Raw genomic sequence first — 14943 nt, forward strand, 5'->3', positions numbered from 1 at the left:
GCCAGCTCATTTAGTTGGGTTCACACTATAGAGAACCCTATTATGTATTTGGTTGAGTACCTTTTCATATTGTGTGTACTCTTATCTTCGTATATGGTGTGTTGAGTGTTGTGTGAAGAAGAAGAATATTTTTAGCCTCTCACCTTGTGTGTTCTCTTTTAGGGTTTTGTGAGTGTGTGTGTGCTTGCAAGAGCTCAAGCTCTCTTCTCCCCTGCATCTTTTCATATAGTAGTAAGGAGAGCACAATCCCCACAAAAGAATAAGATGCAGAATGAGAACTTGCATGTGTCATCTTGCTAGGTATAGAAGTAGCTAATTTGTTGTCCCACAATGTGTGCACACGAATCATTTTGGCACTCTTGGAATGCATGTATGGCTGCTCTTTCCTCATCCACTACATCATCCATAATTACCTCATCAATAAACTGATCTATGGGCTGAAATTTTAACTAATTTTTAGCCGATATGGGCTGATTTGCAGCACCTTCATATGGCTACCCGGCATTGTACAAAGATAGGAGTGTATCAAAGATGTCTTGTGAGCATACATTTTGTTGTTTTTTGCATAAAGGCATGGGTTGAACTAAGTTCTCAACAAAGAAGACATCTCTACTCACCAAAATTTGTTTTGTGGCCAGACGGTAGAGTCTATACCCTTTACTTTATGCCCCTAACACCATTCATGAAGTGGGGATTGGATTTTGTTGGACCTATCAAACCACCCACAAAAGGCAGCAAACCTCTCTAATCATTGGATCTAGGAAAATGTCTAAATCAAATACAAAGCTCTCTAGGTCCATATGTACAATCAAACCTCTCCTACGAGGCCTAACCTTAGAAAAATTATCACTACCCTCATAAACAATGCATGGTTGCTCGAATATATGAACTATGTCTACATGAACGCTGCTACCTACTAGATCTATGAGAACTAGGAGTAGTGGTAGTAACCATCTTGTGAATACCTCTACATGAAGAAACCCTAGAAGAGTAGCCTGACATGTCTAAAATAAGAAACTTAAGAGTATGCTCCTCATGGTGGCTCCTATCAAAATGCGTGCTCATAATTGTCCTGTGAGTTATCGATAATCACATGTGCAACAACGGATGTATCACTGATCAAATGCTCATAAACCACTAATCGTCCTTCTCGATTAGCTAATGCATCACTATGATCTCTAGGGAAATAGATGGACATAGGTGTATTAACCCTCGTCATGCTTGCTGCTGTCACTACCCTCGAGGTCATGCTTACATGATCCGACTCACGCACATCACTATCACATACAATATCATCACATACATGTGTAGCTACATCAACATGTACATGTGCATGTGTATCAATATAATCACGTGCATGCGTGTGCAGTACAACATCATCATATGCATCATCCTCATCATAATACAATGAATGAATCAGTCTAGGTAAATGAGAACCAATGAGATAATGGCTAGTTGATGTTGTGTGTGAGTTGTAGAAGCTATTGAGGCCTATGCGAACACCATGTGATAGCGGCAAAAGTGTAAGCAAGCTCGATGTGTGTCCTTCAAGGATCCAAACTGTCATGCCATGACTCACCAAATGCATCCCATGAATGACCATTATCACACATATAATCATCCATAGCTACATCACAAACATCATCATCATCCTTAGCCGAATGATATGGATCAAAACCATACTTGCACGTGCACCACTCATCCCAAAAGTGTTGGTATGTGCAAAGGGTCCCGAATCAATCAATGAAATCCAAGTAAGCATGCTAGCTCCTTGTCTGACCCATAGAAAGGGATGTAAAGGTGCATACATTTACATAGCCTTGCACTCATCAAAATAGTATGATAATGCTGCCTGCTCATTCGAACTAGACATCTGATGATCATGATACACAGCTCACATGCATGGCATACATACCCAATGTTGCACCTCGGTGCCATATGAACATCCAAATGCTCAAAGTGTAAGGCGTGTGGTGTGAACAAAGCTCACAACACACCAATGCACATGAATAATTCCCCACACCACACAATTAAGTTACGTGTGAACACACCTAATAAGCCAAAGCATGCAAACCAAGGCTATAAAATCTCTAAGTGTGAAACAAACGATCAATGTGCATATGATCAATACTATAAAAGCATAGATAGTGTAAACAAATGCTAGAAATGCCAAAGTGTGCATGAATCAAGGCACAAAATGCACATCGCATGTGAACAAGCCTAAACAATGCATTAACACGTGTGACACACCTCGCACGCTTGAAAAATCCCCAAGGAAGCTCAAGAAGATGGTATAGATTTGGCTTCATTATTGCATCTAAAGGCTACAAGATGATCCTAACAATGCCTACATCCATGTGGAGCATTAGGGGTTGTTGAAAACCTTTGGAACTGAGGTGGTTTTGACAAATCCGGCCAAATGTATGAAGGGAGCTATTCAAAAAGTTGAAGAGGATAAAAAAATCTTGTTTCTTTCATGCTCCAACAATTCAAAAATTTATTACCTTGGTGAATTGAGCTGAACTTTGAATGATCAAGGTGATGAACCTTTTAAGATGAAGATCAAATCTTCCTCTTAACTGCAATGTTTTTGAAGCATGTCCTTGTCTTGCCATCCTTGTCTTTTAAGACTGTACTGATAAGAATCATGTAAGCATTTGTGGTGCCTGTCTCCCCATGATTATAAGGATGTAAGGTTGGATTCCTCTATGCAATCAAAGTACCAAACATGCTGATTTGTCTCATTAACATGCTTATGTCATGGATAGAAGGATTATAACTACACTGCACAATGAATGCCCAATCATCCTATGCATAGTTTGTTGACTCTGTCTTTTCAGCCCTTGGTATTGATGCATACCTGACTCTTTCTTCTTCTCCTTCTCTAGCTTTTTAAGCATTGATGTAATGACATGGCTACCGATAGTAGTTGCGTTTACCTTTGTTCTTAGGCTTATCACCCCTCTTCTTAGCATTCTTTCTAGAAGACTAGGCTAATTCTACCTTTGGCTTATAGCCGCCCTGAGAAGCCTTTACCTTTTTAAATGCAGCAAATGCCTAATCTCCCACACTACTAGTTTGGTTTTGTCGAGATTACACTTTTTGCAAGAGAATTGCAACATTCTCATCAAAAGTAAGGACATTGGGATTACCCTTAATTATGAGCCGAAGCATAGATGCAAAAACCTGGTATGAGCCCGGACAAGTTATGAGAATAATAGACACTAAATAGATGGGAATGAATGGCTGGATGGATGCGATGAGAATAGGAGTGACGAGAATGTGACGTGAATAGATGTGATGAGATGTAATGCGAATCAGATAGATGAGAAAGAATGGATAGATAGATGTGATGAGAATAGAAGTTCCATTGTCGGTTGAAACCTCGCGTTCAAAAAATTGACCACATCAGCCGCACACTTCATGGGCCAGCCATCGGGTTTTAGCTCTTCGTGCGTCAGGGTTCTCTTGATAATAGCACCTGCACCATCATGCTCTCCTTTTCCATGCCCTGAAGCAAAGAAGTTATGCATCATAAGCAATCCTGTCAACTGATAATACCTGGCTACGAAATAGTGTGGTCTTCATGCCTTGAACTGTGAAGCGGCACCATCTGACCATACCCAATGATAACGCAAACAGTGTCCTTGCTGTTTCATCCAGTTGTGCAGCATAAAACAATGCTGAACAAAGAGCGTGTCGTGGAGCTTATCATCTGATATGTAAAAATGCACAGTCTTCTCAATAGCTCCAATACATGCTAGTTGCTCCCTGAGATCTTTAATCCTTGTGACATTAAATCTTCCTCATTTATATGCTTGGACTCTAACCGCTTACGTAAGTAGGCCACTCGTGCCTCGTTACACACTTGGTAAAGCACATCAAACACATCCCAAGCATGCTTCACAGTTTTACATGAGCGAATATGAGGAATAATGCTCTTTTTCACTGAAAGTACCAGTAATGCATGTGTCTGTGCATCCCTACTATCCCACCTCGCTTGTTATGTTGAGGGAGGTGTGGAGGTGGATGCCATAATTATATATCAAAACTCCTTGGATCACCATCCAAAGTACCTGTACTATGCTATGATAGGGCATGCCTCAATGTTAATAACAACATTCCAAAGCCCCTTTGGTGTGAGCATTGGTGTGAGCAATACATGGTGCATCATATAGGACCACAATAGGTAGTTGGTCTCATCAATCTTATCCTTAGCAGAAAGCATACTAAATACATCATTGTCAGACTGTAAATAACTAATCTCTAAATACTGAAGGTAGTATCAATGCAATCGATATGGTTGCTAGTAGATCACTTTTGTTGATTTCACATGGTTTGCATAGGTTTTGCATGGGCGTGTTGAAGTTTGGATCACTAAGCGTGCTTGTGGCCAGAAGGGTCAGACAAATTAGGTCTCTTCTTTTCAAAGGTGGATTGTCTGTAAGGACCCTTAGTTTGGGGTGTGTAAGAAGCGGAGTGGGTTACTTCAGTTTGTGGTCTCATGTGCTTTATTGTCAGATTCTCAACCGCTAATTAGGTTCTTAGTGTTTAGTGTATGATTTGTAGCGATTTTCTGATAGAATTGCAGAGATTGTGTTAGTTTGCATGCTCTTCACTTTTTAAGAATTGGAAGTGTCTCACGTGGGTTTCTTTTGTCTATTTGGATTTTTGACATGCTTTAATGGGTTTCTAATAGAACAGAGAGTATGGAAAAGGGTGTAGCATAAGGTCAGCTAGGATATGTGCTAGTTTAGCTTCTTGTGAATTATTGGGTGCGTAACAAGTGGAGTGGGCTACTCGCAGTTTGTGGTCTCATGTGCTGTATTGTATAGGTTCTCAACTGCTAACTAGATTCTGAGAACTGTTAGTTTAGTGTAGGATTTGTAGTGATCTCTCTAGGCTTCCTTGGTTCTTTCTATATTTCTGATATGCTCTTGTTAAAGCTAGGACAGAGCATGGAAATGTGTGCATTGTCAATGCACAGCTAGGAGATGTGCTATTTTGTAAGAGCTTGGGTGAAACTCTGGGCCCTCATGCTGTAGTACATGTGAACTATGCATGCTGTCCATTGATATGCAGATGGCTAACTCCTCCATTTAATGGTTTAATGTCCTTACAAGATTTTAACAGGTGGTCTTATAAGGTCTTAGAGGAAGTGACAGAATGTAATTGTAGTATATTTTTCAGTTATTCAATCCTGGTGTTTACGGTGCAGATGCAACCGCTAGTGTAGGGCAGGTAGCCGGAGGCAAGGGATGGTTCCTCGTTGATTGGGAGGATGTCTTGATTAATACATATAAGAAAGTAGGTGATAGACTTAATAAGGCTGATTGGGGAGGCAGATGGATTAATACATAGAAGGAAGTAGGAGATGGTGATAATACTTAAAATTTCAACCAATGGAGAGAGATCCAAGACGTGAGTCTATATCGTTACAGTTTTTTTGGATGCTTATACTTCAGGTGAGAACAAGAATGGTGTGGGCCAGAACAAGAATGGTGTGGGCCTACTCATGGCAAGCAGGTGACCAAAAGCTTGGTGCCTTCTGTTCCAAATGGAAGGCACAAAACAGCACACACACCCACTTTAGGTGAGAACAAGATTGGTGTGGGCCTAGGTGACCAAAGCTTGGTGCCTTCCATTCCAAATGGAAGGCACAAAATAGCGCACACACAAAACCCACGCACCAACACACATGCCAATTGTAATTACACAACCATGGCCTTCAAGTAGGCCAGAAATTTGACTCCCTATGCTAGGCATCACAAAAATTTTAATGACACCTTAGCAACCTATACTAGGCATCAAATGACGCCTTCGGGAACCTAGACGGGCTTCGAGTCACTTTCGATTATGTACACAATTCTCGATTCTAAATTTGAGCTATTAGAAAAAGAATATGTAAAGAGAACTACTCGGTAGATTTGTTTATGAGCCCACCAAAATGAGAAGACAATATTTCAATGCTCAACACACTAACTGTTCTAATTGCTAACAAACCTGAGACATGGAAAATTTGAAGACAGAGAAAATTATGAGACATACCTGCACACAAGAGACTAGTGCTCCAGCCAAAGCTCCTGTCGATGTCTCCACTCCAAACAAGATTCCCACAATGAGAGATGTTAACATCACCAAAGCACCAGGAGGAATCATCTCTTTTAGGGAGACATCTGTAGAAATTTTCACACATGTTGCATAATCTGGCTTGGTGACACCCTCCATTCAACAGAACACAATGCTGTATACAACAAAACCACCCACCTTTCCAATAGCAGCTGCTATGCTTTCTGCAGCATCCAGGGCATCAGTTCGCTCACGAATTTCGTGGCTCATTCTTGTCATTTCCGCGATGCCACCGACATTATCACTAATAGGTCCATAGGCCCAAAAAAACCAATACAACAGCTCCTAAAACACCAGCACAACCGCTCTCAAACCTGCAAAAACAAACCAGTATAACAGCTCCCAAAACAATTAATACTCTTACCAAGAGGCAAAAGCATAAACATGCTGACAATAAAAGAAACAACAACAAATGTGTCGAAATCCAGCAAATTAGTGAAAATCTTGCCAAGCTTTTCATTATGAAAATATCGAGTCTGAGCCAAGAAGTATAGAACAACAGATTGGCTGAAGCAATTACTTTTTCCAAGATGTTTTTAATGCTGTCCAACAAATCATCAAACCATCAACAACTAAAATACGAATTGCAAAGACCACCATACTTATGCAAAATGATCATAATCCATCACATACTCTCCTTGCTTTCATATCTTCCACATGCCCAATCCACATCATTGACATGTGGTCCAAGAAGTGAAATTCTCATCAATGCCTCAAGAGTCTTTACATCTAAACATTGGCGTTGATATGTCTTAATGACATTTTGCTTAGAGAATCCTCGCTCACATGAAACTGATGAGGCTGGTATCACCAACATGATTTGCCAGAGCTTCATTATGTTTGGATACGTGTTTTGCCATTCCATATTGGTAGAAAAGACACGCCAAGCATCCATCATATTCATACCCTCACAACCATAATACAACATATCTGTAAATGACAATAACTCATTCTTGCAAGCCTGCTTATCCACAAGAAACCCTCCAAATTTGTTCAACAATTCATCAAGCCATTTGGTTACCTTCTCCTCCCTTTCTGAAGTATCACGCGGCCTTTTTGCATCACGAGGATAATATTGTAGGCTAAACAACTTCACAGCATTGAACAAAAATACATCTGAAAATCTTTCATTTATGCAATCAATGACCTTTTGCACAAAACCCTTCGCAAGATCAACACAAGTCATTACATCACCTGCAAAGGGATCTAAGGGAATCCCTTTTTTATCCTTGCCTAGAATTCTCGCCGCATAAGAAAGCGCATGTGCATATATTTTTCCCTCCTCATTTACATGTTGCAAAATTCCACTTTCGGTGTCAGACATGAACTTCTTGAGGTACAGACTACCTTTTCCAAACTCTTGCAGCAAAAACTTTCTCCTCAACGAAGCTATACATACATCAATGCATGTACTAATGAAAGACATGTTAACAATAGCTGCCTGGAATTGCTGGCTCAACATGTTCATGTCATGCAAAACATCGGCAAGCATGTGAATGCAAAAAAGAACCTTATATGTTTTCAACTTTGCATACCAATCAGGTGCATCTTCTTGCCAAACGCTAAGAATTGCAAGCATCAGCTGTGTCAATCTAATCATGACATTACCTCTTGCTAACCATCTTACATCATGTATTTGAAGCACCTCAAGAGCTTGCAGATTCATCTCCTTAAGCAAATCTTGAAACTCCGAATGTCGTATGCTAGAAGCAGCTATCCGAGAATAAACCTTGTTAGCAACCTTATCAATATATGAAAGACAACGAAAATGTTTTGCTGCATCTGCAACAGCAAGAGCTTCCCTATGTGCAATACAATGAATGCTTGTAAGATGGGGAATATCACGCTTCAACTTTGCTACCAAACCTTCATTACAACCAAGCATGGAGCTATCGCCATCAGTAGCAATGCCCACCATGCGATGCTTCTCAAGTCCAAATTCAGCCAACACTTTACACAATTCATCATACTTGGTTTGTGCACAACCATCAGATACAAGATGCAGACGTGCAAACTCTATTTTGCTCAATCCCTTTCCATTCAATGGTATAAAGCAAAAATATACAATCAAATGTTTCTCCATACCTCTGTCTGTTGATTCATTTAGTGTAACACCATAAAAAGAACTCTGTAGCAATTCAGCAAGATGACGATTTTTTATGTATTCAGATATGCAAAACATGAAGTCTTTTCCGGCTACTCTATTTGTGTAAGAAGAGTAGTCGTTTCGTTTAGGCATGCTTTCCAAACCCAAGGCATAAGCAAGGTCGCATAGTTTCTCATACTTCCTCAAGGCCAGGTCTTCTCTTGCATTGAAGTATGCAAGTTTCATAACTGTTATTACTCTAGAGGTATTTCTACATGTCATCACTTCCATGTGTGCAGGCAATTGTACGCCACTCTCACTACGAAATCGTGATGCAGCCCATGCATGTTCTTTAGACTTTCTATGCTTTCTAATTGCACTCAACATAATCGTCTTGCAGCCATTACCTCTACCCCAAGGATCTTTTAGTTTGTACTGCTCACACCAAAGGCATTTCATAAACTCCTGTCTACCACGGACTATGTCCTTAAGAAAAGCATACTTACGTGTCCACTCTTGCCGAAACTTACGTATTGAACCTTTCTTCTCTGTTTGTGTTGCTTTGCTCTCTTCCGTGCCTATCGAAGTCGCATTGAGAGCTTCCTCTTGAGTGCTTTCTCCCAAAATCTCCAAATCTATACCAAGCTCATCCTCAAACTCCTCTACTTCTGGATCATCATACTCGTCATCATCCTCAGAGTCTCCACTAGAACCAAATAGCTCCTCCATGACTTCTTCGGTTACCTTTTTCTTTTTCGGTCTCTCTACATTCATAATGTTATTCACTCTCTTGTTGCCAAAGAATTGCACAAGAGTAGGTTGAAACACCTGCAAATATTTTAACATTGTACATAAATGACCAACATAGAACCCAAATACTAATGATTAGCACAAAAGCATATCAAAATCAATCAACACAACTTGTCAACTAATAGCATGTCAACTTACCTTTTCACATTTGCTGCTATTAGCCATGCCCTTGGATGTTGAGGGTGCACCAAAAAGTAGTAGACACAAACATATTGGGAACTGCAAACAAGTAAGATGAGCCATCAATTTGCTTCCAATGTCTTTGTCTCTCTATCTCTCCACGCATACACATACACACAAAAAGAACTTAAGATTATAAGTATAATAGCCTCGGGAAAGCCTTTGTATACACTCACAAAAGCAGAAGTGACAAACACATACACACACATCATGCAGTGTGTATGAATGTCTATAACACTCTGTCACTGTGTGTGTGTCTCTCTCTCTCTGTGTGTAACACTGTAAAGGTGTAAAATTTAAATAGCAAATGTTTATTTTCGCACCTCAAATGCCAAAATGGGCAATGTGAGAACCTGCAGGCTGCAGTCTCTGGACAGTGGAGGGAGCCTGAAACGGACAATCTAGGGAGCGATTCAAAGGGCAAAAGCCATTCGGCAGTTGGTCCTCCTTCGGTTGCTACTTGCTAGGGTTTACAGAAGCATCAGAGACAAGGCATCCGGCGAGCTTTTTTTTGGCGTCCTTTGTCAGAATCTGGACAGTCGGTGCTGCCTTTTTTTTTTCTTTTGCTCCCGGCCCTCCTCCTCCTGCACTCTCGAGTCTCAGCTTCTCAACACCAGCAGCTTAGCTAGGCGCTGAGCTCTCATTTGGCGTGCTGCTCTCATTGCTGTTGCCTCTCTGTTGCGAGAGCGCTAACAACCTGCAAATTTTCGTGAAACCGAGAACAACATTTGAAATTTTAGTGACATCATATTATTGCCTGAAAAGCATGCATATATGTTCACAGTTCTCTTCTGCTTTCGGCTCCCTTGAGTTCAAGAGCGGCGCCTTTCCTGCCGCGCGATACCAGCTTCTGCCTCTACCTGCTGTGGAGTAGGGGCTACGAGGCGAGCAGTAAGTGGAGGATGGCGTGGGTGTCTTCAAAGTTCTCTTGAGAACCTCCCCTTGTAGCCGCCGGCCCGCCTGACTGGAACGCCTCCATAGACAGCTGTAGCCTGTAGGCTATATAGGTCATACCTGGCCCGGCTTTGCTGGCCCCTCTCTCTTCGAGAGGTACAGTTCAAGCCAAACAGTTTACTCTTCTAAAATTCATACTGTCGAGGAGAAAATGACCTTCATCCCCATCATCGCCTCAGATGAAGGTATTATATTAGAAGTGTTTTGGAAACTATTTTTACAGAACCTTACCTGAATCCTTTTCTCCTTGGGTTGAAGAGGAAATGATATTTTTGGGACAACCATTTCCTTGTTTCCTTGGGTTGAAGAGGAAACTATAATTTCGGACCATCATTTTCTTCTATTTTTATTGGAGTATAACTAAAACTTGAAAAATTTTGGAGGTCCTCCAAATTTTTCACCTGTAAATTTTAATTTTACTCACTTTTGATAAAGTGTTCGCAAAATCCTGCAAACTGGACCTGCTGCAACATTAGCATTTTTTACCTGTAAATTTCAAATTTTACTCAATTTTGAGGAATGTGCAAGTTTTGTGATTTGTTGAGCAAAATGTAAACAATGTTTTGAGAAGCGCCTTGGGTTTAAGCGAGCTTATCGTATTTGTGAGCCCTGTACAACCTCTAAGAAGTGAGGATGGTATCCAAGATGCTTTACTCATGAGGTCTGCGTTGAGATGCCATCGCTGACCTATGTAAATAATCTGCACATAAGGAGCTTTCAAAGGGAACCATCTTGAGAGGACTCGTCGCATCCTGCGAGAGATCATGGTGTCGAAGGTTCAAACGTCGATTGAGATGTTATAGCGTCCGCATCATATAATTAAATTCTCGCATCGGAATCAACAAGCACTGGTGGTCTAGTGGTAGAATAGTACCCTGCCACGATAGCGATTCGGGTTCGATTCCCAGCCCAGTGCATATTTATAAACCCCTCGACTTTGGCCTTTTGCATGGCATCGATCCTTCTTACTCCATGGCATCACGATCTTGCCTCCATCGGATTCCCGTCAGGCAAGTGAACTAGAGGTGAACTCAGGGTATACCATGGGGATTTTTGGGACTTGGAAAATTTTGAAGGGGTTGAGCTCAATGCAAAAGAGGATTCAAACTTGAAACCATCCGTTCAAGATTTTTGGGACTTGGAAAATTTTGAAGGGGTTGAGCTCAATGCAAAAGAGGATTCAAACTTGAAACCATCCGTTCAAGCTTTCAATATCTAACCACTATGCTATACTTTCCCTGGAGAGTGTTTTTAAATTTAAATCTTGATATTTTGGTCCCTAGTTCACTTTCTTACTGGAAAATGTTTCCCTAGTTCACTTTCTTGTCGGAAAAGGTCTCCCTAGTTCACCTTGCAAGTTCACCCCAAGTTTACCCACACTTCACTCGTAGTTCACCTGGGAATCCAACGGTGCAAATCAAATCTCGATCACGACACCTCTTTCCAACCATAGATCCCTCCTGATTCATGATGTGTCACTTAGTCACCATGAGGCCGTCCTAGGGCTGTGTTTATAATCATTTGTACAACATGATAGTACAAAACCATAAGTAAAGAGAATGTAATTGGCTTAATCTAACGTCAAATGATATTGTTTCCTGTTTCTTATTTTGAGAGATTAGATAAGTACAAATGGTCTTTTGAAAAAAGAAGGCTTTTGAAAAAAGAAGGCTTTTGAAAAAAGAGAGGATGTCATTGGTAAAGCAACATTAATCTCGATGTCACATAGATTGATAGAAAGCAATTGGACAAATCAACATCGATCCTATGAAATTTTTACATTCATATAGATTAAGAGAATACAATTTTCAAAACTAGAATCAATAATAATAATTTATTATGTTCTTAATTTCAGATTGTAAAAGAAGTTGAAGATATCTTGTATCTTGTGTGTACAACTAGGTGTAAACATTGTACTTCCAAAAACTACATCATTTTATGCAAGAACAAAGAAAGGAGTCCTCATGAGAAATTCCCAAAACAGTGAAAAGCCGAGTCTTAGAAGCTTCTACACGTGAAAAAACTATACAAATAATGTTTGGTTGTTGTGCATCCACTTCTCCTATTGTCTTTCTCACTACATACACCACTCACCTCACCAACTTAACCCTTCTAAGTGCCACATCATCTCCCTTAAGTACCCTAAAGAAAACTTTGTATTTTTAATGTGTATAGGTATGTCCTTTGTTCACAAAGGTGCACTAACAACAAAGACACTTATACACATACATTGAAAGTTGCACTTCTAAGCAATGGCATTGGAAAAGAGAAAAACCTAGTGCAAACGATAGGTTCTAATGCTAAGCCTATAGCTACAAATAAAAGAAGATAAAATGTTGCATGTATGGCAAGTGACCATGAGAGTGATTTAGATAATGCTAGCACATCATGTAGGTTAACATCTCATGGACAAATTAACCTTTCTTATATTATAGATGAAATGCTTCGAATCTTATCCAAATTCATTCAAAGAGCAAGCCAAATATGATCAAAAGTATGTATCTACCACCATAAGGGACATGTGAGAGTATGTATTTACCATCATAAGGGGTAGAATACATAAATGGCATGTGAGAGTATGTATTTACCATAAGTGTTATATGTACATTATGTGTGCTATGTTATATACACATTATGTGTGCATATACTAGGAGGCTAACCCACATTAGGCTTGTGAGCATGGGAGCATGGGAACAAGCTCTAGTGGAGCATGGGTTAGGACTAACCTTAAGGGTCAAGGTTAGGGTCAGGCATCCAAGGGTCACACATGGGAAATGGAAAGTCAAGAGTCACTTGGAGGGCCCTCCTATATAATAGGGGCATGGGGCACACTCAAGGGGGCTTGGGGGCTTGGAGGCTTTGAGGCTTTGGCTATGGTCTCTTGTGTAGAGGTCCATATCTACTCATCTACCATTTCACACTTTAGCTACATGCTATTGGATTGGAGTTATACCTCTTGATGGTATGGGACATCAAGGTAGAGGTATGATGTATTTCATTATTATTCATGTGTGCATCCCTTGGGCTCGCAGATGGTTGGGTGGTTGAGTTTATGCCTGATTTATGCATGTTTATGCATAACAATTATCTAGAGAGATCTTAGGGTTTTAATAGTGGTATCAGAGCTATCTCTATTTAATTGTTGTTGATTTTTTAAAGTAAATTTTAATATTTACTAATAAAAATATTATTTTGTTGATTTGTGTTTATGAATTGCACGTGGATCATCGATATGGTGATTGGAACGTGTGTAACTACAATTCAATGGACGAATCGACGTTGCAGGGAAATTTCGTGAGTTAATGCTATTTTTTCCTATTTTTTATGATTAAAATCGAGCATTAATGGATTTTTTTAACAAAAATACCATAGAGTTTATGGTGGATATTTTTGTTAGAATGGATTCCCTGAATTTCTAGAATTTTTAGAAATTTTTTTCTATTTTTTAAAGAAAATTTTTGAGCATTTTTTGATTTAAAAATATATTTTTATACATTTTTGCGGGTTTTTTCCACGAGAATGCGATCAAATTTCTATCAATTTCTACTGAAATTCAGTAGGGGACAGTGAGTTGATGCATGAGAGCGTGGGACTCTCTCCGCCTCTCAAATCTAATTTTTTCTTCTTTTTTTCGTGAGAAAATCTCTTTAAAATGTTTTTTTTAACATTAATCATAATTAATGATAATTATGATTAAAAAAAGTTTAATTGAAAACTTTAATCATGATTAAAGTTAATCTCTCTGATTAAGAGAGAGAGAGAGAGAGAGAGAAGAGATTGGAGGAGAAAGATTGAAATGGAGAGGAATGGAAGGAGAGAGGGGAGACGAGAGAGTCTCTCTCTCACATCTCTCAGTTCTACGCGCAGGCGGCGGGAGGGGGGGCTGCGCACAGCAGCCGGCGAAAAAAACGCCCCCCCCCAAAAAAAAACAAATTCTAATATAAGCTTAAAAAAAGCATTTTTATTTTTTTTAAAAAAATGAGTTTTTTATTTAAAAAAAAACTTTTTGATAATATTTCAAAAAAAAGCTTTAAAAAAAAGCCTGTAAAATACTGAAAAATAGGGGATTTGAGGAAAAAATTCTCTAAAAATTTCTTCTTGAAATTTCTTGGCTTTTCAACTTCCAGAAAACCTTTGGCTTTCCGTTTTCCCGAAACCTTTTGGCTTTCCGAATTCCGAAAAAACTTTTGACCTTCCGTATTTCGGAAACTTTTGACCTTTCACATTCTGATTTTTTTTTGTCTTTTCATTTTTCCAAAAATTTTGGCTTTCCGTATTCCAGGAAAACCGTTGGAATTCCAAAAAATTTTGACCGTTCGTATTCTAAATGCGTTCGGGGTAATTTAAAAATTTTAAAAAATTCTTGAAAATTAGTGAAAAATTAGACAAAGGTTATTTAAAATTTTGAAAAAATGTGGGGTTGGTGTTTGGCATGTGGTGTGTCCATTCGGGCGCCTGTGCGGCCATTCAAATTCCTTTAAAAATATATTTTTTGATCCAAAAAATTAGAAAAATCCATTAAAATTATAAATTTTTATTGGATTTGAGAATTGTCGGGCGGAATTGGAAATTTCGTGAACGAGGGGATTCTAAAAAAAAGGAATATTCTAGATATTATTTTTAGAAATCCTAAAAATTGGTATTTTTTAAATATCAATGGTATTTTGGCAAATTAAATTGCTAAAAATTTTCTGAAAAAAATATAGGTTTGGAATGCCATAAGATAGGTTTAGTGGAATTCAAAATTATTATATTTTGAGGTCCTAGAAAATTAGGTAAAATTA

General features: G+C 39.2%; 1 protein-coding gene across 1 annotated transcript; it reads right to left on the reverse strand.

The window, feature by feature from the left end:
• Positions 1–6563: 6563 nt before the first annotated feature.
• On the reverse strand, positions 6564–10290 carry LOC147618499 (uncharacterized). Its single transcript, XM_086775173.1, has 3 exons — positions 9529–10290; positions 9164–9244; positions 6564–9043 (listed from the first exon to the last, which is right to left on the reverse strand). Exons 2-3 carry the CDS (start codon positions 9188–9190, stop codon positions 6755–6757), a joined length of 2316 nt encoding a protein of 771 aa, XP_086631299.1. The 5' UTR covers positions 9191–9244; positions 9529–10290; the 3' UTR covers positions 6564–6754.
• Between the last annotated feature and the right edge of the window lie 4653 nt (positions 10291–14943).

Source organism: Cibotium barometz, chromosome 35 (genome assembly GCF_041138505.1).
Source record: "Cibotium barometz isolate CiBa-2024 chromosome 35, ASM4113850v1, whole genome shotgun sequence".
In the NCBI taxonomy this organism is placed as follows: domain Eukaryota; kingdom Viridiplantae; phylum Streptophyta; class Polypodiopsida; order Cyatheales; family Cibotiaceae; genus Cibotium; species Cibotium barometz.

Coding starts and splice junctions, on each gene's coding strand:
- LOC147618499 (XM_086775173.1), bottom strand. CDS start 9,190: ATGGCTAATAGCAGCAAATGTGAAAAG. Junction 9,044..9,163: donor ATAGCAGCAAATGTGAAAAG/GTAAGTTGACAT, acceptor AAATATTTGCAG/GTGTTTCAACCTACTCTTGT.